At 36.6% G+C, this 27,348-nt stretch overlaps 1 protein-coding gene across 1 annotated transcript; it reads right to left on the bottom strand.

Annotated features, from left to right (window-relative positions):
* Positions 1–2,341: 2,341 nt before the first annotated feature.
* On the bottom strand, positions 2,342–22,080 carry htr2aa (5-hydroxytryptamine (serotonin) receptor 2A-a). Its single transcript, XM_084122825.1, has 3 exons — positions 21,303–22,080; positions 9,122–9,322; positions 2,342–4,254 (listed from the first exon to the last, which is right to left on the bottom strand). The coding sequence occupies exons 1-3, from the start codon at positions 21,769–21,771 to the stop codon at positions 3,449–3,451; spliced, it is 1,476 nt and encodes a 491-aa protein (XP_083978951.1). The 5' UTR covers positions 21,772–22,080; the 3' UTR covers positions 2,342–3,448.
* Between the last annotated feature and the right edge of the window lie 5,268 nt (positions 22,081–27,348).

A 27,348-nucleotide genomic window follows, 5' to 3' on the forward strand; every position in this document is an offset into this window, starting at 1 on the left:
TACAAGCTGCTCCACTCTATCTAGGCTTACCGGAAAGCTAATTCATGACCACTGCGTCTGAAACTGCATACTGTATAGTAGCAGTGGTGTGGTGTTTCAAAATGAGTCCTCACTTTTTTATATCAAATGTAAATTTAAGTCCCTGTTACACTTAATTGTCCTGGTTAAATAAACATTACAAAAGATAGACCAAATACAATTCTATTTTGTATTTTTACACTATGTAATGTTCTATTTATTAAAACCATGTATAAATGTAATCAAGTTCTAAATCACTATATCTTTAAATATATTAAAATTATATTAGCATCATACTTTTACCTATTTTCACAATACAACTTTCAACACACTTTCAAATAATTGTACTTTAGTATATTTTCTGAAAAATGTATTTTAGAAAAATATACTTGAAGTGAAAATTCAGTTTATTTTATATTTTAGGTATATTTTAACTGTGTGCTTGAAATGATCATTGTAACAATGCATTGACAGTATACTTTCAAAATGCATTATAGTATACAATAGTATTTTGTATAAAGTCTAGCTACGTTTTATTTGTCTAATAATGTGCATTTGTCATTGAAGACAAAGTATGCAATTTGTAGTATTTGGAATAAGCCAAATGTATTAATAAGCCTATACTTTCCTGATCCCGTCCTCCTCCTCCTCCTCCTCCTCCTCCTCCTCCTCCTCCTCCTCCTCCTCCTCCTCCTCCTCCTCTCCCTCTCTCTCTCTCTCTCTCTCTCTCTCTCTCTCTCTCTCTCTCTCTCTCTCTCCCACCTCACTTCCTGTCTAGCTACTGTCCTATCCTAATAAAAGGCGAAAACGCCCAAAATATTTTTTTTTACAAATAAAAATATATAAATACACTTATGGTATATTGCTTATATGTTTCGAAGACACTCGTAATGAATTTGTAATGTACTTGTTACACAAATAAAGTACATATTTAAAGTATACTAAGTAGGCCTGAAGTTGGTCCAATTGAGTACACAAAAGTACACTAAATACACTTAAAGTTATGCTTTACTACAATTTAATTACAATTAAAACATACTTTGTACAAAATTAGTTTTTTCAAAATAGCACACTTCAAGTTAACTAATCATTAACACACTTGGCCTATACTGTTAATTAGTCTGGCTGCAAGTAGCATTTTTTTTTTCTTTTCACCAGGGTGGTCACAGACACATGTATCTTTAATTTCCACAAGTTGATTGCTCACTAAAATCCCTACAGTCATCAGGTTTTTCGTCCACTTCAAGTTTGATTTTGACATGACATGAAGCGGTGAAATGGCTGAGTTGTTTACTTGGGTTTTAATTAGTCTTCCCATCAACGCCATGTCTTCATTCAGGCCGATTCGAGAATGTTCACGAAAACAAGAGGCGGGGTTTATCGCACGAATCAATCATATCCAATCACTGGCATTGCCTCCTCTCATGTGCCTTTCCCTCATTCAGTCTCAATTATCCCCTTATCATTGTTTTATTTTTGTAATTTTGATTATTTCCTCATGCAGTTTTTTGAGACACTGCCTCACAGGAAACGCCCCTGTATGATAGGTACTAGGCTACATGTGGTTTAAGTATGCTCTAGTCTATATAGTATGAATGTATGTTGCATGAATTAAATTTGGACATACTACATTAGCCATGTTGTCATTGTCATGTGACCTACCGCGTCAATTGCGTCGCTTCGCCATTCACAAATCCGATGGGCACTTCAAAATCTCTGCGAAAGTAGTAGGTCATTTGGCTACTTTTCACCTACTGTTTTTTGAACACTGTGTATTCGGACATACTACTCTGTTGGTGTACTGTTTTTGGCATAGGCTACTATAGTATTCGATTTAGGAAGCAGCAAATGTGTTCCCTCAAGAGGTTTCTATGGGCTTGTAGAATAACATATTTTTTTAAGTCATGTTTATCTACCATGGTTTTATGAAAATGCTAATTTCTGTATTTTACAGCTCTGTAGTCCTCTGATATCATTTTGCCACATTCTGCACACTACTGAGACACCTTGTGTTTTACATAGTACATAGTACATGTGCAGTGTGGATTAATGTAACTATGTGCTAACTGTCATGGCCACCTGTCTGTTACAGAGCCAAATTATGACCATTCTGGTCAAGCGGTGGACTTGATAAATCCAGAGGCTGGTAGAAAAACATTTGTAACTCAGTGTTCTTCAGAACATCTACAGCTCTAGTGCTCAAGCTGATTCAAAATATCTATGATATATTGGAATGAGGGCAGATAAACAAACATATATATGTACCTGACATAATTATCCACTCAGAAACATGAAACAGAGATGACTCATTCAATATCTGCAAACAAGTTTATGACCGTCACCATAACAACAACAACAACACCGCTGTCAATTCAGACACTGGAAATAGAATCAGAACGGTGCTGATCACAAGGTGCTGAGATCTGAACCTCAGGAGACGCGCGAATGGTCCCGAGATCGCTCTCTGTGTTGCCATGTAACCCTGAATGCAAAACCAAAAACTTACCGGTGATCTTAAAAGCATGTTTTCAATGAACTTCAAATCTGACAATGGTAATTGTTGGAAAATTCAGCATTGCCATCACAGGAATAAATCACATATTAAAATATATTATTTAAAATAGAAAATATAAGTTATTTTGAACTGTAATATTTTACAATATTGCTGTTTTTCCTGTATTTTTGATCAAATAAATGCAGCCTTTGTGACCATAAGAGACTTCTTTCAAAAATATTGAAAAATCTTACCAACCCCATAGCCTACTTTTGAAAAGTAGTGTATCTCACATGTTTACATTTCACAGTTTGACTTTATTTCTTATTTTAAACATAATGATTCTTTTTTTACTCTGAAGTGGAAACAGGCTTCTATAGGATTCTTTTAGTTCTTTTCCATGACATTGAATGCAAATGTATGGTAAAATAATAAACCAGCGGCACACACGTCAGCTTATATGAATGAGGCGACAGCATCTCAATCGTTTGACGCAGTACAAAACTTTAGTCACATCACAAATTTTATCCACACTTGTTTTCAAAAACCTTACATTGTAAACAAAACACAGCTGATCTCCCATGAATTTAGACTTTGCCTTCTGGAATATAAAGTGAACATAAAAATGAAAAGTCTTGACATCAAACTGTAACTCTGACTTAACACTTATATGCAATTTTTATTTATCCCATTCATTCAACTGACACTGATGGTACTAAGGACCGATCCCAGTCAGACGAAGGTCTTTTAATGTATCACTGCCCTGTGATCAAGTCATGGACTGTGATGCTGTTTGTTCATAGATGCATTTGGGCTTTGAATACTAATACTTAAGACCAATCTGAGCTGATTGAGGTAAGAAGGATAGAATGCCAAACACGAACCCAGAAGACAATCCAGTGTTACGGTTGGCATTTGTGAGTTCATTGAGTGAATTCACAAGCAGCTGACACTCTCATTTTTGCGGCTTTTGGACAGATGGTGGTTTTTATTGGGAAGATGAAGAGAGAAATTCCCATTGCCTATTGATCCAGTAAGCGGCATGTGTGTGGACTGATAGGCCAGCGGTGGAATGGTGTTGACCAGAATTTGCTGTAATGGTTTCTTCTCTTCGTGAAACTGGCATCGGATGTATCTAGCAAAGGCCGAGCGGTAAGTCTTGTTGAAGAGCGTGTAAACCAGCGGGTTAACGGCGGAGGAAAGGTAACCGACCCACACAAACACATTCAACAGTCCGTTCATTATATCGGCGTCACACGCCACCGGCTCGCAAACCACCGCCAAAACGTTGGTGATGAAAAAGGGACACCACATGACCACGAACAGGAAGAAGACCACGCCCAGAACTTTGGAGGCTTTCTGCTCGTTGCTGATGGACTGTACGCTGTGCCGTCCGAAAGGTGGCATCACAACCCCCGACTCTGTCCCCGCCTCGCGACTCAACGAGCGCCGCAAGAACAGTTTCTTCTCTGAGGGCGAGAACGATGGGCTAGGGAGGAAGTTCAGAGTGAATCCTGTGCTCCATCTGGGCCTGGGCACCAGTTGGTCAAGGCAGAGCGTAGCCTCACTCTGCAGAGCGCTGATAGTCAGGAAGTAGGTCACCACCATAATGGTCAATGGCACGAAGAAGGCCACAAAGGACCCAATTAACACAAACGAATTGTCAGTCAATAGGCAGCTTCCATCCTTGAAAACTTTGGTGTGATCGCGCAGACCCAGCACTGGGATCGGCATGGAGATGCCTGCAGAAAGACAGAGGGAAGAAAGTGCATTTGTAGTTTAGTTTAGTCTGCAGAAATTGTGACAGACCAAAAAAACAAGGTGGCAAAAAACTAACAAAAGAGAAGAAATGGTGACAGTTGCTTATTTCACACAAAACACAAAAGCAGTAAAGTTGTTTGACCTGCAGTTGTCTATGGCATATCATATACAGCCCTTTCACGGTCCATTTGTCCAAGCAGGCATAAATAAATAATAGTTCATATACTGTAGTACTATAAAAAAAGCACTTTCATAGAAAACAAATTAACACGCAGTTTATTATTCTCTTTAATGGCATTAATGCAATTAGCAATTCTGACATTATAACTGTTCTGTGATTATTATTTTTTATCAGTAAATCATGGTAAAATAATTTATGTAAAATTTGCAATCAAAATGGGGTTCATTGTGATTAATAATAATAAATCAATATTACAATTTAATAAACAATAAATAAAAAAAGAGTTTTCACAACATATGGTAATTGTGTTATGTGTTAAATATAATTTTGCTATAAAAAATAGCCTATAGCGTTTTCATAAAAGCACGTTAACATGCAATTAATTCGTTTTCATTTTCAATGGCCGTAATGCATTTTGCCAATTTGGCATTTTATCTGTTTTATACCCGTTAATAATAATAATAACAACAATAAAAATAATAATAATAATAAATATTATTATTTATTAACAGCCCTTAAAAATACTAAAAATGTAATAGATATGAATAAAATATAATACATAATACAAATAAATAAATATATATATATTTTATTATTATTATTATTTTTTACATATGCTAATAAAGAGTGTGGTTTACATATCATTTTAAAGATGACACACAATATGCTGTTCATTTGGACTGGAAAGAGTTAATGTAAAGGAATATCACTTAAACACCTGACTAACACATATACATCCAAGACATGTTTTAGTCCATGAACCATCTCTTATCTCAAAGGAAAAACAGAAGAGATTCTGTCTGATCCCCTATTATCACATCTTTTTTCAAAAGAGATGATAATCTTTAAATAGCTCTTGGCTCATAATAAAGTGTAAACACTTTATATTAAGTGTTTCAAGCACTAATACATAATTTAGTTACAAATCATTAAACTGCTTTAAACTGAGAGCGCAGGTGGCGTATATTTCTTAAAAACATGCTGTGCGGCTCAGTGTGAACCCTGTGATTGATGGATCTCTTGTTGAAGGACATGCTCATATTATTCTACTTACTCAGATATATTGCTAATGCTTAGGCAGCGAAAATGTCCATTTTTGTCACATGCCTTCGGGTTACTTCACAGTAATTGATGGGATTTCTTTTCTCTCATTGCCTATAACAGTTTAGAACCGTAAACTCAACAACACATTAGTGTTCAGTTCTGTATAACGCTGTATATGATATACTTCTCATTTCCGCTAGCATCTTGCAAATAGAAAGCTTGTATCGCTCAAGGACAAACTTTCAGTGAAACTGCCATGGTGACAAACCATCTCCATGGCAACAGTAAATCTCTGCAAATCGTGTCTGATCTCTGGGGTTTGTTGGGGGAAACAGAGCTGGTAAGGAGGGCGGGGGGTGCCATGATGGACCCCGTGCCACTGGATGATGGATCTGGAATTGGTTGTGAATCTATGGATAACCGCGGGCCTTGGATGACTATGATAAGAGTGTCAAAATCTAAAAGGAATATGAGAAGATAAAAATATACATCGGTAAGGTTTCTCCTTTAAAAGTGAGTGGGGTTACTTTATCTTACACACTATCAACCTCCTCTGACATCCCATTTCTCATGCTTTCCTACACAGAGTTGGAAAAGTTAGAAAAGCAGCATTATAATGTAAATAGAGATCATGGTGCTTTGCTCAAATCCACTGACAGCACTCATCCTCATCTCAGTTATAGATGTTATGTGATGACATTTGGAGGCAAGACACTACATGTGAATTTTAACTAGATATCACCATACTTTCCCAGTTGATAAATCACAGTACATTAAGACAATTGTTTTGAATTGCAAGTTTTCTAAAATATGATGTTTAAAGACGCAGATGAGCTGAACATTGAATTGAATTGTTTCATTTTGTTGATACATTAAAAATAAAATGTTTTATTTTATTTTGGATGTCTCTTTTTATCACTCTATAAATCAGAAAGCACTGACAACAGCCAACAAAAAAAAAAACATGCTATGGAAGCAAAATAGCTTAAAGTCTCAAAATTGACCAGTGCTCGATAAAACGATGGATGGATGGATGGATGGATGCTTTTATGCAAGAAAAATTACATCAATAAAATGTTCCAGTACAGAAGACAGATAATTACGCATCTCAGTGGCATGCGCCTCTTCCAGTGATAATTACAAAAGCACTTTTTTGTCTTACCAACCAGACACGCTGTTCTTTGAAAAGCATCTGACTCATGCTCAAAGAGCCCTAATCTCTGAAATGTTAGTATGTCTTCTTTGATCCCCAAACGATACATAATTACTAATCACTTTAAAGCAACACTAGCTCTCAGCTCTATGACCAGTCTGAATCTGGCAGAGGCTTGGGACTGGAGTTCGGGGAACTGAAACTCTATCCAAAAGTGTACCGGCACAGTTTAACTGATTTATTAGTGTAGATATTTTTAAAATAGTTCTATGGACTGTAATTATATTGCTTTGCATTATAAATGTGTTTCATTACACTGTTTTGTTTTTCTTTTTGCATTACTGTGGTGCAAATGTCATTGTGGGATGCACTTTATTACATTTTCTGCTCATAATAATTCATTTCTGTCTGCGCGGCATGCAGATCGAAAAAACAGGACTGGTTTGAGGTCATTTTGAAAAAGATCAGAGCTTGGGCATTTCTTCAATTTCGGGCACTGAGGAGGGTGATTTTTATTAAAACTAATAGATTTATTTTTCTTTTGTTATATGAAGGTCATATAAAACTGTCTTTGCCTTCCTTATCTTTTGGTACATTTTTTGTCACAGACAGGGACATGACAGTCTCTAAATAAATAAATGAATAAATATCACATCATTTTTAAACAAATTTCTGTATCACTTATCAATGATTTAATAATATTGTTTTATCAAATGTTAGTGTACTTATTTACCAAGGCAACAACACTTTTAGTGAAGAGTATGTGAGATTAAATACGTAACATGACATGGAATAAAAATTCAAAGGGAAATCAAAGAAACATTAAGGTAAATGTCACTCGTGAACAATATTTTTATTGAGAATAATTTCCAAGAAAGCTTGAAAAGTACGTGTGAAAATGTATTTGTGTGTATTTACGATCTGTAAAATGATGGCTCCATCTTGCTAAGGCTAATACCATAGCTATTTTTTTCTGCAAATGTTTAAACACTCATTTCCATGTCATTTCCACCAGAGATTGATTTGTGACATTGTGCATGGTGGAATTATTCACGTCTTCAGCATTCAATAACCCAGACCTGTAAAATTCATTCATTTTTATCTTTCTATTATGCTATTTTTTCCTCTTCTCAATTATTTTTCTCCATTGACATACTCAGCAGGATACTAATGAAGGTGCAGTCACTAGTGCAGGTCTCATTGTTGCCTCTCAGCTCCAATCTATAGCTGATTATTGCTGCAATTTTACTTCTGATTAACAGATATCCAACTTGTGCTCAAAAAGCTCTCTCTCCCACTCATGTATTAAATATCATGGTAAACATAACTTGATACATTGACGTTTTGTCCTACAACGCACACTGCACACACTCACACCCCAAGCAGTCTTATCTAGTTATTTATTAAAAACTGACGTTTTCAAAAATGAACTGCTTCAAAATTCGCATTTTCACTATGGATGTGTGTAATTTACGTTGTAGAACAAAACAAGTACAGTCAAGTTATGTTTACCACAGACTTTATTTTACACATGAATTGAAAAATCCCATTATAAAACCCCATAGGAATATCTTAAAGGAACCAGCAGCGAATTAGACTTTCGAGTTCTGACGTCATACTTTAACGCTGCCATTTGTCATAAAGTGGAAGACAAAATCATGTCATCTGATAATATAGAGGAGAGTCTCTACCCACACTTCAAAAAAGCAAGCTCACCAGTATGGGAGTTTTTTGGATTTAGAGAAAATGAGTCGTTAGACACCCCGATCTGCAGGACTTGTTGCTCAACAGCGAGTACAAAAAGGGGGCAATACCAGAAACCTGTTCACCCACCTTCGTGTCAAATCATCCTTAGTCCAAAAATTTGCTCATTCGGATTAAAACATATGGATTATAGTATGTTAACTTTAAATATCTATAGAGGAATATTTTTGTTGTATTTTTTACTAGTGCTGTCAAATAAATTAATCACATCTAACATAAAAGTTTTTGTTTATATAATATATATGTGTGTTTATATATTATTGTGTGTGTGTGTGTGTCTGTGTGTGTGTGTGTGTGTACACCCATATATGTATGCATATACAGTAGCCTATATGCAGATATAGGTTTCTATAGATATCGCGATATATTGTTACCGTGATTTCTTTTGGCCAAGATAATCGTGGTGTGAAAATTCTGATATTGTGACAGCCCTATTACACATAAACATTTAAACCCTCTTTGGATCACTCTTCTTTTTAGTAGAGTCTCTAAACAGCCATGGTCATCTCAAACCAATAAAGACATTTTTCTTTTTCCAATAAGGAAATTCTGAAAGCAGAGTCAGAGGTTAATACTATGTTATCATGAATATACATTAGATCAGAGTCATGACTCATCAGGCAGAATGACATCCTGTTCATAACAGCTTCATGGCTTCATGGCTTCACATCACACTACAGCACAATGTCATGCCCACATGTTGTACCTGCAGAGATGGTCCAGACTGCTGTGATTTTGGCCCGGGCCCGGGAGCGTGAGTTTGATCGATTGTGTCGGATGGGGTTCCGGATGGCCACATAACGGTCCAGGGAGATAGCGCACAGGTGCATGATGGAGGCGGTGGAAAAAAGAACATCCAAGTAGATCCACACGGGACAGAGTGATGCAGGGAGGGGCCAGGAGTAACCTGAAGAGGAGAAACACATTCAGAAAATCAAACCGAATTAATAAAACTGACAACAAAAGGCTTAGAAACATTGGCTTTCCTCTGTTGCATACTAATGAGTCCTGTGAGTTCATTTAATGGGCTTCGTCCACTAAGCTCAAGTGAGTGATTTCATTGGAAAGCATGAGTGTGATGACTGATGAGACTTTTCTGTTGACACGATGATGAAACTCATTTCAACAATATTGTAGTCTGTCTGTCTGTCTGTCTGTCTGTCTATCAGCTTGTTTGTCTGCCATCCATCCTGAAGAGTAAGTTCAGTTTTGTAAGTGCAATAGAGTTAACTCACTCCGCTGTGGGCAGTCAGGCAGAAAATGACCATCCACCATTCACCAGACTGAAACTGTAAAGTTAATTGTTAACACTCCTGGCACTTTGTACAGGACACACACAGACACAAACCATGAAGGGGAGAAAAGTTGAATTAATAATACATTTACAGGAATTTGCCGTTATTGTCAAGTACTTTCTTATTTTTAGTGCTTTCACTAGTATTTTTTTTTGTTTGTTTGTTTTTTGTCAGTGACAAAAGTTTGAAATGAAGCACGACGGCAAAGCCAAAAGAGCCAACACAAATGAAGTGCCACAAAGATAATAGACTTTTGAGGAAAGAGGAAATGAGGTAGAAAAATATATAGAAAGAAATGGGTGAAAGGATAACAGGAGGAGGAGCTGCCGGAAATGAAGGGAAGAATGATTATGTAGGTGAATGAATATACAGAGCTTTTGTGCAGAAATAGATAAAGACCATCAATCACCAAAACAAAGAGCACACAATCACACACTTGAGTTTCAGAAACAGCACTCTTCATCAGAACTTACTCAGGTTTGTTATTGGATTGTTGCCTCAGCAGAGCCACAGTATTATATTCGTTTCCCTGTGTGTGTTGTGTTTACTGTGTTCTTTCAAAGTGATTGAAAACCTGTGGTTTCTATACAGTTCAAGACCGCTCAGAAACAGATTTTCTCTGCAGAAGAAAAATCAGCTAAAATTCAGACTGCTGTGGGATAAACGTATGCAGCAGCATGGGAGATAAACTGTGAGTAAATAACATTATTTTAGTTTTGTAAAGCTCCCACGCTCTCCTGCCTTCACTATCTGTTGAGGTACAAAAAGAAGTCTGTGTGACACACTAGCTAAAGATAGATGCCTTTTACTATGAACATGAGATGCAGACAGCCATCACGACTCAAACATAAACTTAGGCAGTATTACCCATGTGACTGTACACAGACTGAAACTACTGCCATTCTTTGTGAATATGATACATATTTTTTTAGCATAATTTCTGATATTAAACTCATTGTAGTAAAAATATATGCAATTATCATTATTTTATTTAATATTTAAATTATTTTAATAATTCATTTAAAACTAAATTAATGCAAGCATATTTTAATTACCAAAAATTAAAACCACACAAATAAGACTCTTAAAACTGCATTTAGACTATATTAAATTGAATTTATGTCCCAAATTTCAGTAAGAAATTCCAGTACTTATTACATCGAACCACACAGAAAATAAAGTCTTCTGAGCTTGTTGATCAACATTTTTAGAAGGTTAAGCCCTTCATTACAATGCCTATTTATTGAAAAGAAAAAAGAGTTTCAGGCCTTATTTTATACGCCATTGCATGGAAAGTGATTAGAGCATGGGCTGAAAAAGAGAGAGGATCAGGGCTTATGATATGAAGAGATGAAGGTCTTTTTAGAAAATATTAAGATGGGGGGCACTGTTTGATGTAGTGGTATGCATCATGGCATAAATAAAAATCAAAGTCTTGATGAAAGTTGCACAAAAAGGAAAATAAAGAACTAAACGAATAAAAGTTCAATCACTGCTAGGCATTAGAGGTGCTTATGAATAGAGATGAAGAACGTCATCCCTTTCTCCGCGAGGCTTCTGCCAGCTGTGGCTTTATTCAATAAAGCTCAAAAACAAGAGATGCCGCATCAAAACCAGAGGCTAATTAATAATCCATTAATACAAAATGGCTGTGGATGTGTGTGTGCTGTCTATGAGATGCATGCATTGGTGTTTGTGCTTGTGACTGAAAGAGAAACAGAAACAATGAAGGGCAAAGACTCGATTTAAACCCCTTCAGACAGTTTGTCTAATTGGAGTTGCTCATCGGCACAGGCTCAGGGGACGCCCTATTTGCTGAAGGGTAATACTCAGCGTTTAATACAGAGAGACCCAACAAAAACCTGACAAATTCCCTCAAATCTTTAGAGTGTTTGTGCCTCTGCTTTAGATGAAAGCCAAACGTTATCTAGCCATGCAGGATAATAGCCTGATTTGGCTGAAGGAAAGCAGTGAGTGTGTATGAGTGTATGTGTACCTTAACCAAATTTGTACCCAGAAATGAGCTAAATCTGACAAAACCTCCTTTCTGGGATGTTGTCATTTGTAAAAACGTTATAAATACAGCATATTAAAGAAATAGTTCACCCACAAATGAGAATTATGTCATCATTTACTCACCCTCATGTTGTTCCAAACCTGCATGACTTACTTTCTTCTCTGAAACACAAAAGAAGATATTTTGAAGAATGCTGGTAACTAAACTGTTTTGGTTCTTATTGTAGGCTATGAACAAAAAATACAATGGAAATCACTAGGAACTGAAACTATTTGGTTATCGACATTCTTCAAAATATCTTCTTTTCAGCAGAAGAAAGAAATGCATATAGGTAAGTAAATATTGTTTTTAATTGTAAAAGCAGGACGTTTTCTGTTAGGGTTAGGTTTAGGTTATATTTATAACAAATTATATACAAATAGCACACTGAATTTAACCATACAGCCTCTCTGACAACATCAACTATGAATACACACACAGACAAACAGCACTACCGCCTTAAAAGCTTTCCCTTTTGACCACAAGCCCAAGATTTCAGCAAGCTGGATGACAAGTCTTTGCAAAAAACTTGACTCTAGAGTGCCAGCACATTTTGAAATGCATTTCTTGTAAGCACTGATTTGAGCCTGATGCCTGGGAAATGACCACTGAGGGCATGATTATATGCATCACTGTGTCACCATGTTGAAAAAAAAATAGAAAAAAAATAAATGAATCTATGACATTTGCCTGAAGCAAGAAGGAAACTCGCTGTAATGTCATGAGGAATGGTTCTGTGTGTGAGTTGGTGTCGGTAGATGGATAATTACAATACCGCTGGCTCACCTCGTTTCCCCTGACCCTTCCTGAACTCATCCTCTGCCTCGTTAAACAGCCCTGAATCTATCAGACTAATTAATCTCTCCCTCCTTACCCACACACACCTCTCTCACTGCCTCTTATCTCTTGTTTGTCATGAAACAGAAAAATTTGTATTCTTCCATAATCAATCATCATCATTCTAAACCTGTATGACTGGATGCATGTTTTGAAGAATGTTGATGCCTTTTTCTTTCTTTTTTTCAGAAATCATGCAGTGACCAGGAGCTATTAAACTCCCAAAACTCCAAAGTTTGTACTTGCACATATTCAAACTTGCTGTGTCGTAATGTGATACAAGAACACAATACATGATGACTGTATTTTTTTTTTTTTTTTTTTACTATTTATTATAAAATCCAGTCTCTTTGGAAAAACAAGCCTGTGGTGATATTTCTAAAAGATGACATCAGGTTTCATGACACTTTCAAAGTAAAAGTGCCACTAAATATGTGTTAAGTTTTAACCGAAAGAGATGAATGTGATTATGGCAGTTTGGAAATTAAATATCCAGGATGGTGCTAATAATGCTCTATCGCATTTGAAAAACATCCCACCTACCCTACACCAAAACTAAAACCTAACTGATAGTGTTAAAAAAGTAAACGTGAGCTGAAGCAAATCAGCAGATTACATTTTAAGATTACAGTAGACAGCACAAAAGTTATGACAAATAGCAGACCCCCCAACGTAATAATAATTTGTTACAATTATTTACATATGGAAGGGGGAAATCTCCCCAAGCACCACCAATGTGCAGCATCCACCTGGATGTTGCGACGGCAGCCATATTGCGCACAAATGCCACACGCCAGTTTATTGGTATAGAGAGGAGGTGGAGTGATGAAGGGGATGATTAGGAGGCAATGATGATGGACAGAGGCCAGTGGACAAATTGGATGCTGGGGTTATACCCCTACTCTTTTTCAAAGGACATCCTTGGATTTTTAATGACCACAGAGAGTCAGGACCTTGGTTTAACGTCTCATCCGAAGGACAGTGCTTTCTGACTGTCCCCATAACTAACATAACCCTCTGCTGCTCTGCCTCACTAAAACCTCTTCCAGCAGCAACCTGGTTTTCCTAGTTTTAAAATCCAAGTATACTGACCAGGCTCAACCCTACTTAGCTTTAATGGACAAACAGTGTTGGGCGACAGGGTGATACAGTAGCTGCTGGCTATGTATACTCATCTTGGCCTTTAGATCTTGATCATTATCAACACCTCTGTGCCTTTAGGAATCACAAAGGGCCCTTTTTGTAATGAAAGAGAGGGTTAGACTAGGAAACCATCATTTAGGGGTAAATGCATTAAGAATGATTTGCACATGCTGATTGCATTGGTTTAGTACCATTATTATTCACTTTCCTTTAAAATGTGCTTGACACCACACATCTGGATATACTGTACACCTTATAATGCTCTTCTCCATCATTTGATGAATAACTGCTCTCCTGATCAATAGAAAATTAAATCACTTTTCCTTTCGCAAAGCTGACACCCGGAGCAGTGGGCAGCCATTCACTGCAGCGCCCAGGGAGTGATTGGGGGTTAGGTGCCTTGCTCAAGGGTACCTCAGTTGTTTCTTGCCAGCAATGAGAATCAAACCCACAACCTTTAGGTTACAAGTCCAACTCTCTAACCATTAGGCCACAACTGCCCCAAAGAGAAAATAGTTAACAGGTTTCATGTGCTCGAAATGGCCAAGACCTTAATGAGAATTAAATGAAAGATATGTTTCAGTGTCTACACAGATGCTCGTCATTAGCCCTTCATGCTGCTCATTAAGTCACTCCTCTCTTTTTAATCGGTGAGCGCCGTGGCAACCTAGAGGCCACCTGTGCCAGAGAACCATCAATGCTGCATCAACGGCAGCTATTGAGCTTTGTGTGTTGTTCTGGAATAATCCATCGTCATGGTGACATGACATGGCGGTGTATTATGCCAGAGCTCTGCTGTAGAGCCGTTTGGGAGATTGAGAGGTTTAAAGAATCAGGGGGAAATTAGTGTCTGTGTGTTTTCTGATCCCATTTATTTTAGCTTCCCTAACTGTCACTCTATGGAAAAATAAAAAGAAAGAGTAACAGCGAAGACACTGGTGTCTGACTTTATCATATTAATTCTCATTACCCATAGTACACTCACTATAACACATGGCCTCTAATGGCTTATTGCTTCATTCGCATAATTCACATTCATTAGAACCAAGTCACATCAAGTTTATGCATTTAACTACTCTAAAAAAAAAAGGAAGGAATCTTTTTTTTGAGGAGACACTGGCTCCTTTGCTTCCTAGAGATAATGGCCCTGATTCACACACACGTAGCTATTCTTACCTGTTCGGATAATGGGTTAGAAACACGCACTGCTATTTATAAAACAGCTCTGATTACCATTGGATTACTCAGAGCGTGCTTCGTCACAACTCTAGTACGTCAGTGCATCGCTGAGGCTCAATAGGAGTTCCTCTCTGATTTTATCACCCCTGCTGCTTCAGCTGTGATCCCCTTCTCATGGACTAAAAGATCTCTGTCCCATGTGTCAGTTTCTCGCTTGCGCTGTCATCTCCTCTCTTCTGAAAGCACTTCAGCCTCTCTGCTCTTCTCTAAGACCAGTGGAATCAGTCTGTGTTTATTCGCATAATCAGTCTAAGTAATTCTGTGGAGATTTCAGTATAGTGTTTCACTAATCCTCATGACTAGTTGTTTCATCACTAGTTCTCATGAAATGTCTCTACAAAGACATTTCCTCAAATGATAATGTGAAGGTGGAGAACACTATGGCTTATGTAAATGATGTGAAATTACACTCAGCAAATTACAAACAGCCATCCAGCCATATCAAGCCATACAAGGTGTATATGACTATCTTCTTTTAGACAAACACAATCGGAGATATATTTAAAAATATCCGGGCTCTTCCAAGCTTTATAATAGGAGTGAATGGGGGGTGAGATTTTGAAGCCCCCCAAAAAATGCATCCATCTATCAAACCCATCCATCATAAAAGTAATCCATAAGGCTCCAGGGGGTTAATAAAGGCCGTCTGAAGCGAAGCTTTTTTGTGTAAGAAAAAAAATCCATATTTAAAACTTTATTAGCTATAATAACTAGCTTCCGGCAGATGACCATACGGATACTGCGCAAGTCGACTTGTGCCACAAGAGTAACGCCTGACGCGATGTATGAGGTAGGAAGTAGGAGTATCGTAAGCTTAGATGCCTTTCGCGGCTTAAACAAATATGGCTGGGTAGCAAACTCAAGCCCCTCTTCTTTTATATCAAAATCCTCTGACATTTCTCTTTAAAATGTCTTGTTTTAGACTTTTAATTCGTGACCAGTCTATTTCACTCTATCCTCTGCACTTCTGCGTTCTTCATTGCGTCATGCGTCAGGTCAAGGGTTACTCTTCCACCATAAATCGATGCGTATGTCCGTCTGCTGGAAGCTAGTTATTAAAGCTAATCAAGTTTTAAATATGAATATATTTCTTACAGAAACTTCTCCTCACTTCAGAAGGCCTTTGTTAACCCCTGGAGCCATATGGATTCTTTTTTATGATGGATGGATGCATTATTTTGGGCTTCAAAATCTCGTCCCCCATTCACTCCCATTATAAAGCTTGAAAGAGCCAGGATATTTTAAAATATATCTCTGATTGTGTTTGTCTGAAAGAAGATAGTCATATACACCTTGGATGGCTTGATGGTGAGTAAATCATGGTATAATTTTCATTTTTGGATGATCTATCCATTTAAATAAATGCCACTATCAGCAGGCACAATTTGTTTCCCCCTTCCTGTTATAACCCTTTTTTCAATTATTTTTAAGGAAAAAATACACTTTTTTGCTTTTTATTGTATAGTACAAAAAATAATTGTCAGGAAGCTGAAGGGAGTGGATAGATAATAGATATAAAATGACACAAGCTAGATTGAAACTCATTGCCCCCAACCGTGCAACCGTGCCGAAGCATGAGCACTATCCCCCAGGCCAAGTCTCTGATAAAAGATATTTGTCCATCAGGAAATACCCTTATTGGAGTCTATCTCAATGTGTGTGTATGTCTCTTGAATGTTTGTGTACATGCAATGTTCTTTATCAGAAAATCTGTGTTAAAATACACTGTTCACTGTTACACTGTTCAAGTGGGGGAGCAGCCCATAATATTATAGTGATTAGCTTCCTTCCTCTGTGTCTGCATGTGGTCAGTGCTGGAACAATACAGAGCAGCTGCCTATTGAATCCACCCATTATCAATTCAAAAACACACTAATTATTATCTGATCAAACAGCTTATTCTGAACAAATTTTCTGAATAAAATGTAATTGACACTTTCCTGTGCAAAACTTGTTACTTCTTTGCCAAGGAGTTGTGTTTGGTTGCCAGGGCATTGTAATGCGGTTGCTAGGGTGTTCTGAGTGGCTGTTAGCATTCTGCTATGCAATTGCTAGAGTGTTTTGAGTGGTTGCTGGGTGATTGCTTCTAAAATTACATTTATGTAAAAATATATATATATTTTTATCTGCCAGTCAAAAAGATTGCACACCTCTCAAGCCACGTGATTCAGTATAACAAAGATTAATAGAACAAAATGACTAAAATTTAAAGTAAAATTAAAAGTGAAAATAAAAAAGCTAATTCAACATATTAATATGTATTGTAATAGTATATAAATAATAACACCGTTATGTAGGGATGATGCACAATATAACAGTACCATCGGTTACACACACTTTTATTAGATTTCGGAATTTATTGTATCAATCAATATTGGATATTTAGTTGTGCAGCTCATTTTCCCTACTTTTACATTTAGATTAACTTGGCTGTGATCTAACGCTCACTTAAAGTAAATCAAATTTAAACACAAGTAATTTAATAACAATGTAATCTTTAGCAAATCACAAAATGAACATTTATTTTTCATATTGTACATTATGAAGTTGTGATGTCTAAATTCACTTATAGGATTTTTTTTTTAGACAAAACCATAAATAATTTGAATATGAAAATATTACAATTGAAAATGTTAATAAAATCTGCATGAAAATGTATTAATATAACATTAATATGAAAATAATTATTGATTATTGGTAAAATTGTAATATCGGTGCATCCCTACCACGATGAGTTATGTGCCAAAGCTTAACTAAACAAAATTATTTCTCTAAATATAGTATTATTTCACAATATTTTGCATATGTTCTTAAAAGTAATCCTACAGACTCACAGACCAATTGTTCATCTTTGGGGGGAAAAATTATATAAACTATAATTCATTGCAACATTCTCCGGAAAATATGTGTTTGTGTATGCACATGCATTCATGTGAGACAAAAAGAAAAGGAGAATGGAACAGACATTGTGACTCAAACACAAAGAGTTTAATCAAGCCAATTAACAGGCAAAATAACAATAGTGTAATTTTTCCTGAACAATAAAACCAAAAATGTACAGCCAGCCAGGAGACAAAGAAAAATGCTCAAAGTCCCCCTGTGGTGAAAATCAAGCTTTTAATGTTGTTTATATGTCTATGTGGTGTTTTTAATATGCTTTGAAACAAACCATGTGCAAATTCATAAATCAACATCATTGCTGAGTATTTTCTCCTTAAAGCAACACCAAGGAACTTTTCCTCTGCGGTCGCCCTACAGGTTGGAAGCGGAATTGTCCATTATCGCTGTTGTAAATAATTTAGCCTACCGCATCCTACTGTCGCACACGCACGCTCGCTGTTTATCCAGCACCGGCTTTGGAATCAACAATTGTAACGCTTGCCGTAAAGCAAGTCAAATTTGTAGTTTTCTTATGTCTCATTAGAACTACAGAAACGCGACCCGATCTGGCAATCTTACATAGCGTGATATACCAGATAAAGGACCGCAAAGCAGTGGCATAAGTGCCTTTCACCCTGTCACGACTTGATGAACCACTGAAACGATTTTGGAAACATTATTTGAAGGTAAAAAATCCTACTTAGTGTTGCTTTAAAAATGCAGTAAACCAAAGACAGTCTCAAAAACGCGGTTTGAAATCGCTGGTGTTTCTGATGTCACAAACTACCTTGTAACCAATCACGTCAACGTGTGATCATCAACGAGTGGATCTCTGAGCTGGTAGGCTTGTTCGACTTGAACCGGCGCTGCACAGACCGATCGGTTTATGACATCAAAGTACTGCGAGAGGAATTCAAAAGCATAAGGAGCCGTCTGCTCTCTATTCGCTCTCGCGGTATTTTGATGTCATTCACCCATCGGTTTGTGCAGCGCCGGTTCAAGTCAAACAAGCCTGGTGTGAGTGAATGGAGGCGGGGCTAATTTGCATGTTCATAGAACCATGTATACTTAATGAGACAAGTTACATTCAAGCGATTGTAAGGCATGAAGAAAAAATTTTCAAGGAAAAAAACGTTTAAATGTAATTTGGTGATCAAAGATGCATTTTAAGGGATAAAATCATTGACTACAGGAGGACTTTAAGAGTAAAGGTGAAGTGCTGAATCTCCCCAGCATCCAGTGGATTTGAATAGCATCAGTCCAGTGTTTACGCAGAAGAAAATAATTTGACTTTCTCTCAAAATTCTCCCTCCACATTATCACCTTTAATGGGTTCTTTTGTTTGACCGTTTAACAGATGCATTTACTGAGCTGCAGAGGTAATTTTACTCACACACACACATACCTTGAAATGTTAACAAGGTTTTAGCTGTAACATGTGACTCTGTTCTAAAACCGTGACATGATGTCATTCATTCACATCCACAGTCTGATCAATAGTAGGCCTACTAATACTTCCCACAGCATAGAGTATCTAGAGGGGACAGACGAGCAGAAGAGAGACAGAGCGGGATGGAAACGGTGAAGAGGGTGGCATGTTTCTCACATGCACACTCTTGTGCAGTTTTAACCTCTCTGTCTCTTTGAGTTCTTCAAAACGGCTGCCTCGGCACACTGATAACAGCCTGAAATACAGCGTGACAATGACATTTCACTGTCAAGCTCCATCAGAAAAACACACTCGAATAGTAAACACACCTTCAAAGTCCATCATAATATAAAAGCTTGTGTGCTAAACCATGCATTTTTTATGTGTTTGGACTCATTATAAAATAGAGGAGCAATTAAAATAATCTACAATGTCATCCAGCAAGCCCTTTGCATGAAAATGCACTCATCAGTGTATACAAGGCCACTAATGATCAATTAACACATCCACTTTAAGTAGACAAATAACAATTTACACAGAAATTAGCATTTCTCTAATGAAACACGATAGATAATAAATCAAAATTAACAACACAATGTGGAAATGATAAATAAACATGACCCTATATATTTATATATATATATAAAAAAGAAATATCAGTACAGTGAAACACCAGTGAATCAAAACCTTTCTGTTATTTTAAATAGCCTACCTTAAACTGTGGTTCAGAATAGTAGTACTAGGTTAGAAAATTACCATTAAATGCCACAAATACTGTATGTTGCAGTCATGTTCAAAGTCATTTAAAATTCTGTGCTATTACACCATATACCTTACTTTACTCAAACAGTTTTTCAAGTATAAAATGGGGATTTAATTGATTTAGGTTTGTTACATTGAAGAAATAAAGAAATAGTTCATGTGCATAACGAGTTTTCTCTGACGTTTTTTATTACGATTTTATACAGTAGCCTATATTATAATTCAAAGGGTTACAGGGGTACAAAATTGTCTAGTCCAATTACGTCTGTCTCAAGGCTGTGCCATCACTAGGGATGTGCTACTACTAATGTGTTTTTATCAAACATAAATTATGTAAACAATAAAGTAAACCCCTGGAAGACAACCAAAAAACATTGTGTGTATATGCGATCTCAATATGAATCAAACAGTCAAATCCTATTCTGGGGTGCGTTTCCCGAAAGCATCGTTAGCCAACTATGGTCGCAAGTTCCCTCGTTACCAATAGAGTTCAATGGACATTGCGATGAACTTGCGACCATAGTTGGCCAATGATGCTTTCAGGAAACGCACCCCAGAATGGTGCTAATTTTCAAATAATGTATTATTGTTAAAACGTAACATTAACATGTCATTAACAATATTTGAACATAGCCTTTGTAAAAATATAAAGCAAAACATAAATGTGTAAAAAAAAAAATAGATGTAATAGACTGGTATTTCCAATGTTGACAAGCAGTAGCAGTACTAGTCTTGCACATCCCTAGAAATCACACTTTCATTGCTCCAATCATGTTTTTGTTGGAAGTTGGAAGGGGAATATCCAAATACACCACAAGACAGTGCCACAACTCATGTCAATTAGGCCAATTATGGCAAAAACAAAAGTCATGAGCATGAAATGAATCAATCTAATCTAATCCATGTCCGACTTCCGAGCACTGTTCCAGTCATTATTTTCAAGTAGGAGGTGGGAAAATTTCTTCTGTCCTCTAGTAAAATTATCCATAAGTTCACTTCCAACTTTTCCAGTGGAAACTCGTATGGCAATAACTCTTCATATGGTTTCAAATCACTAGTAGTAAACTACTGAAACCTGATTGATACAAACCATGACATTGACAATACTAGATCACCACACATTACTGTTATTCATAATTGCGCAAGAACATTCAACACTGTGTAAGTGAAAGCTTACATCCAAACATCACTGCCTACATAATCAATCACACACCTATTGCAGCTGTCAAAATCAAAGCAGACTCACCATACACAATGGTCACCATGGCGACAGGCATGACCAGAAGTCCCAGAAGCATATCTGCTACTGCCAGTGACATGAGAAAGTAATTGGTGGCATTTTGCAGTTTTCGTTCCAGATTGACAGCCATGATTACTAGAATGTTTCCAGAAACCGTAACAATGACCACAATCAAAATCAGCAGCGCAACCCAGTTTTTCCGAACAAACTCCTCTTTACCCATCTCGCCGTTGCACCTTAGCCATGACAGTGGTTCTTTCCTTTCACTGGAAGTGCCGCTGATGGATAGATTGGGCAGGAGAGATTCTCCTGTATCAGCCCAACTTCTGTTACAGCCAAACGTACTGTTACGGACCACATTACCCAGCATGATGTCCGTGCTCGGTGTCCAGGTGTCTGGGTCAAAGGGCATCAGGTTCGAAGAGGTGAAGATGCTTTTGGACACAGGTTTTGAGATGTTGGCATGCAAGTTCATAATGTCCCTTATTAACACTGATAGACTGTCAAAAACAAGTTCAGTTAGAGGTGATGTATCCTTCTTTTCTTCATAGCATCTTTCATACAGCCATGAGTCCAGAGGTTTGCTTCATTCTGTCCAGTTTGAAAACACTCCTGAAGTCTTCCTGCTACTCTTTTACTGTCACCAAAAAGCCTGAAAACTGGAAATGTGAGGTGTATAGAGAAAATGTGGTTTCCATAATCCGTGCATTTCAGAATGCGCAGTGTGTTGTGCCTGTTAAATGAAGTCTTCTTGTTCCCCTCTGTTCTCGTTGTCAGATTTTATGAGCTGGATGACCTGCTAGTTGAGCACGCTCTCTCTCTCTCTCTCTCTCTCTCTCTCTCTCTCTCGCTCCCTCTCTCTGCTCTCTCTGGCTGTGTATGCTAGCAGAGTCTGGTCCTCCTCAAGTCAGTGATCATTCTGTTCAATCCAGCTGTGCTGAGAGAGTGAGCGAGAGAGAGAGAGAGACAGAAGTGTGAGTCAGAGGTTTAGTGAAAGTTCCTCAGGTGTTCCATCTTTCTTCTCCACCTGCAACTGCAACTACCAAGATGAATTAGGGAGCTTATGTAATGTGACAGGCGACACAAATACACACACTCCACTTTCTTGAGGCCCACAGAAAATGTGATTGATGGAAATAGCAGGCAAGACTAGGAAAACATTCAGACAAAGATATAAAACACAAACTTACCTTGAGAAAATAAATATGCTTCAGATGTTAAAATATCATGACTGCTGGAATATAATATCATGTCTATCCATCTATCCATCCATCTAAACGTCTATCTATCCCTCTATCATCTATCCATCCATCTATATATCTAAACGTCTAACTATCCCTCTATTTGTCCATCTATATCAATCGATTAATCTATCTTGTCAATCTATCCCTCTATCTATCTGTTCATCTATTAGGGGTGTAACAATCAAACCGTGCGGTTCTCCGCCCACGGTTCGGCATGGCACTTACACCGCAGTTCATCTTAAATCTGATGACATATCTATAATATGGTTTGTTGAAAATAACAATGCGTAAAACAGACACACATATGTATGTTACTGTCGATGGATACGCATTCTGGCTGCCCAATACGTTACAACAGCGATAATCAAAAAAATGTGGACAAAAAAGGTCATCTTTGTAAACTTTGTTCAATAGAAGTGCCGTTGGCTATAACCTATTGAACAAAGTTTGCAAATGCTCTAATATATGACAAGCCATTTATGTTGTCATCACCAGAACGCAGAGGTGAGACCTGAACAGCACACGTTGCTATCTGTGTTTAAACTAAATTCATTTTAGTTTAAACACAGCCTTGCCCATTTAAACATTCAAGCGCAAAAATGTATGTGCACTCATCTCAGCCGCACACGGTAAACCTCGTCTCAGACAGTGCGCATATATTGAGTTTTGAGTTTTCTTTCAAGTCTTGCTCTTGAAAGGACAAATTTACACAAAAATTGTCAACATGCCCGTCTTGGCGAGTATCCTAGCAAACTTAGTAGGTTATGTCTTAAGTGAACGTAAACAGTCGAGAAAGACAACGCATGTGTATCAGTGTACTGGATCCGTGCATTATGTCTTAAAGTGACAGCAGCCTAATATTCCTGCTGTTTGTTTTTAATGTTAATCAAACAACAAAAGACAAGAAAATCACTCACTGCTCTTGACTCAATAGCTTTATTAACTTTAATAATGATAATAATGATCAATCTCTATTTAATTTTTACAGTGAAGATTATATGCAATGTTATTTTACATTTGATTACTTTATTCAATTTCTGTATCTGAAAACTAATGTGTTAGATTCACAAATAACCTAAAAAGCACTATTTTTTATTTCTTTGCTCTGTTGTATTTATTAATGCTGTTCCTTGTAGTTTGATTATTTGTTCTTATTTTCTTTATTTTTTATTTGACAGTAGTCTTTTTTCTCTGAACATAACACATATCGAACCATACGGAAACCGTGACCCTAAAACCGTGATACAAACCGATCCGTGAGTAATTTGAACCGTAACATCCCTAATATCTCTATCCATCCATCCATCCATTCATCATCCATCCAACTAAATCTAACCCTCTATCTATCTATCCATCCATCCATCCATCTCAGTCTATCTATCTATCTATCTATCTATCTATCTATCTATCTATCTATCTATCTATCTATCTATCTATCTATCTATCTATCTATCTATCTATCTATCTATCTATCTATCTATATAAATGTCTATCTGTCCCTCTCCCTATTCATTTATCCATCTATCCATCTTCTCTCACACAAACATGCATTAGTTGTGCTATATATTTCAAACTTTCTCTCTTTCATTCTCTCTCTCTTTCTCCTCTCACACTTCCATTTCCATTTGAACTGTCTCATTACCCCAAGCACTGTGCCACTTATCTTCCTTTTTGTAGTACATCTAACCTGGCAGTCATGTCTTATAGAATAAATGTTTACATGTGAATGTGTGAATACGGCGTGTGGTGTGAAATGAAAAGTGTTGACCATAGACATGAGCCTCTGGTAAAAATGAACCTGTCAGATGTGGACTAGCAATAGCTCACTTCCAATAAGATCTCACCTTCTAATGAGCACTACTCATAGATTTACACATTAAATGTTTACAGAAGACACACACACATGCAACCTGGTTCTTTAGCAAACAAGGGGAAGATTGAAATGACCTTTGAATTATTCTCAATACAGAAGACGTATATTACACATTGCAAAATAAATATACAAATCGATCAGATTTATAGATTAATTCAGACATGGAGGAAGAAATTTACTAATATTTAACTAGCTGTGTTGAAATATTTTGCTCTAAAGCACTTATGGTCATCCATGATGACTTTTTACAGGTTCAGTCCTCTACTTCAACGTTTAAATGATGGGAATATTTGAAAATAATAATCTCAGTGCAATGACAGAATGCCTTCGGTCTTTATTCTGCTCGGTTCATTAGCAGCACAAAAAAGGTACAAAAGCTGTCACTGTGCCGGTACCTTTTCAAAAGGTACACCTTTGTACCTAAAGAGTGCATATTAGTCCCTCAAAGGTATATTGGTACCAAAAGTGTACATATTAGTTCCAAAAGTGTATATTAGTCCCTCAAAGGTACATATTAGTTCCAAAAGTGTATATTAGTACCTAAATTGTACATAGTAGAACCCTTTTGAAGGGTACTGTCCCAATGACAGCTTTTGTACCTTTTTTTTCTGAGAGTGAAGTTGCTGAGGTGGATTAGTAAATAAGTTATGCAAATATTAACATCCCATTTTCAGTTGCATGCTTTTCTTGCCTCATTTCTCAGCTATAACAGTATTTCAGTTTTTATTTATTAAAAACTTTTAAATGGCATTATTAAATTATTTTTTTGGCAGCTTAGCCTATTAAATGATTATTAAATGGCAGCTGTATTTCTGATTCAAGGAATTATATTTTTTATTTGTCAGTGATGGCACTGATATAAACACATTGATTGAATGTTGTTTATGTGTTGCTTCTTACACAATGTAAATGGACACCATCCATACATGAGTCTTTTGAAGTTCCGGTTAAATGCTCATAACGGTAATACAGTCATCGGAAGCATGAGCTGTTGCACTGCAGACCTTCAAAACAACTCCAGGTCACTGGACAGGACATCAGCACTAGCCCTCCAGCTCTGCGTTCTACTCAGATATCAACAAACTCGCTGCCACTCACAACCGGTTGTTGCCATGGAAAGGCTTTGTCGCTAACAATGCATTCAATAGGGAATGAGATAACCAAACGATAATCACATTGTTGCCTCTTTTTTGACCTATCACAGGCTCATAACCATGGAGATGCTCAGTGCTCGAGCAGATAAGAACAAAGACTGCAAAGGGCAATAGACATCTTCAGAAATAGAAGAACAAAAAGGAATACAGACCTAAGGTGCGTCTCTTTTCAAAGAAGACACACAGCAGATTATCGCTGAAGTGAAAGCACTTAAAAAAAATGAAAGTGTGAAAATGTTATAGAAATTTAAGTTCACTGTAAAGCAAATGTACTGTACTAAACATTTTATACAAAATATATATTTTACAAAATAATACAATTAAAAAATTTAATTAAAACAAAGTAAAAAATGTACTCTAAAATTGCTATACAATCAAAGGCATATGTCTAAAAAAAGTTGCGTTCCAAATTTAAAGTTGATATCACAGAAATTGAAATTCCTATGAGATTTTATTTAGGCATAATACAAAAAATAGGCACCGGGTGACACCCACATTACATTGAATTATTATTATTATTATTTTTGTAACAAATTAACCTCACTCCTACCAAAACTAGTCGCTAAATATGGAACCTTTCCGATTATATGTGTAAAGTCAAGATTAGAAAAGGTTTTGATTATAAAATAGTTAAATTAAAATTATAATTATAATATGAAATGTGACTGCCCACTAGGTGGAGCATCTTGCTAAAATGATTTAAAGTACTGTTTCCATGCTAACGCAATGTCTGATTTTAAAACGGTTTTCACAGGATGAATTTTGAGTGTTTAAGCTTTTGAATGATACCTAATTTATGATTATTACTTAAATATGTGATAGGGGTAAAAAAGCCAGTAAAAAAAAACAAGCAGTGCCAAGCAGTTAAGGGGTTAACATATAAATACATTTTTCATGCTCTATATGGAATCAGCCTGGCCACTTTGAGGCTTGTATAGAAATTATTTAGAAATGATGTATGACTAAAGTTTAAAATAATCCTTTGTTGCCCTTGGCTAGTGCTGCAGTGCACTCTACTTTCCAAAAACAGAATAAAATTTGAATAATGATTCAAAATGCATTCTAAAGGCATCTTCTAAGTCTGCGCATAGTCATTTTCAGGTAATTTGTTTGCTCTATTAATAGCAGACTGAAAACAAAAATTCAGGTCTAATCAAACACATCCAGATTATCAAGGTTTTTTGAGTTTGGTGCAATCACTCAAGGAATTGAGTATGTAAAATTCAGACACTGCAGCAAATAAAATAAATTATAATAAAATGATTACCATTTACAATCTGTGTTAGAATTTATTATTACAAATAATCACAAATGTTTCTTTTCAGGTTTATCCATCTAATAGTCCTCTAATGGTGTGTAGAAAAATGTGGAAAGTAAACTAAATATGGATTTGTAAATTCTTTGTGACATTAGGCATTCTATTTCTCTTTCAGTCATCAGGCATGTATGTGTAGAAAAGGCAGAACAATTTGGAAAATCATCTGAAAAAAGTGAAATTGTTGAACTAAATCAGAGAGTCTCCTAACTAGCTGGCAGCTCAGCTGACATCAAATGTCAATTTCTCCTTTTTAATTGTTGATACAAAAACATAATCACAGTCACCACTATGGCATTACATGAACAGTTTGGCTTTTACATAATGCTCATTTTCTCTGTTAGAATTTTCTCTGTTTCTCTGTCATTTCCCATCATCATCATCATCTGCGAGTGTTTTTATGCTTGTGGATAAATATAAGCACTCAGTCTCAGTCAGCACCTCTTGTTGCAGCAATCTGTTACTT

Source organism: Abramis brama (genome assembly GCF_963993115.1).
Source record: "Abramis brama genome assembly, chromosome: 8".
Taxonomy (NCBI): domain Eukaryota; kingdom Metazoa; phylum Chordata; class Actinopteri; order Cypriniformes; family Leuciscidae; genus Abramis; species Abramis brama.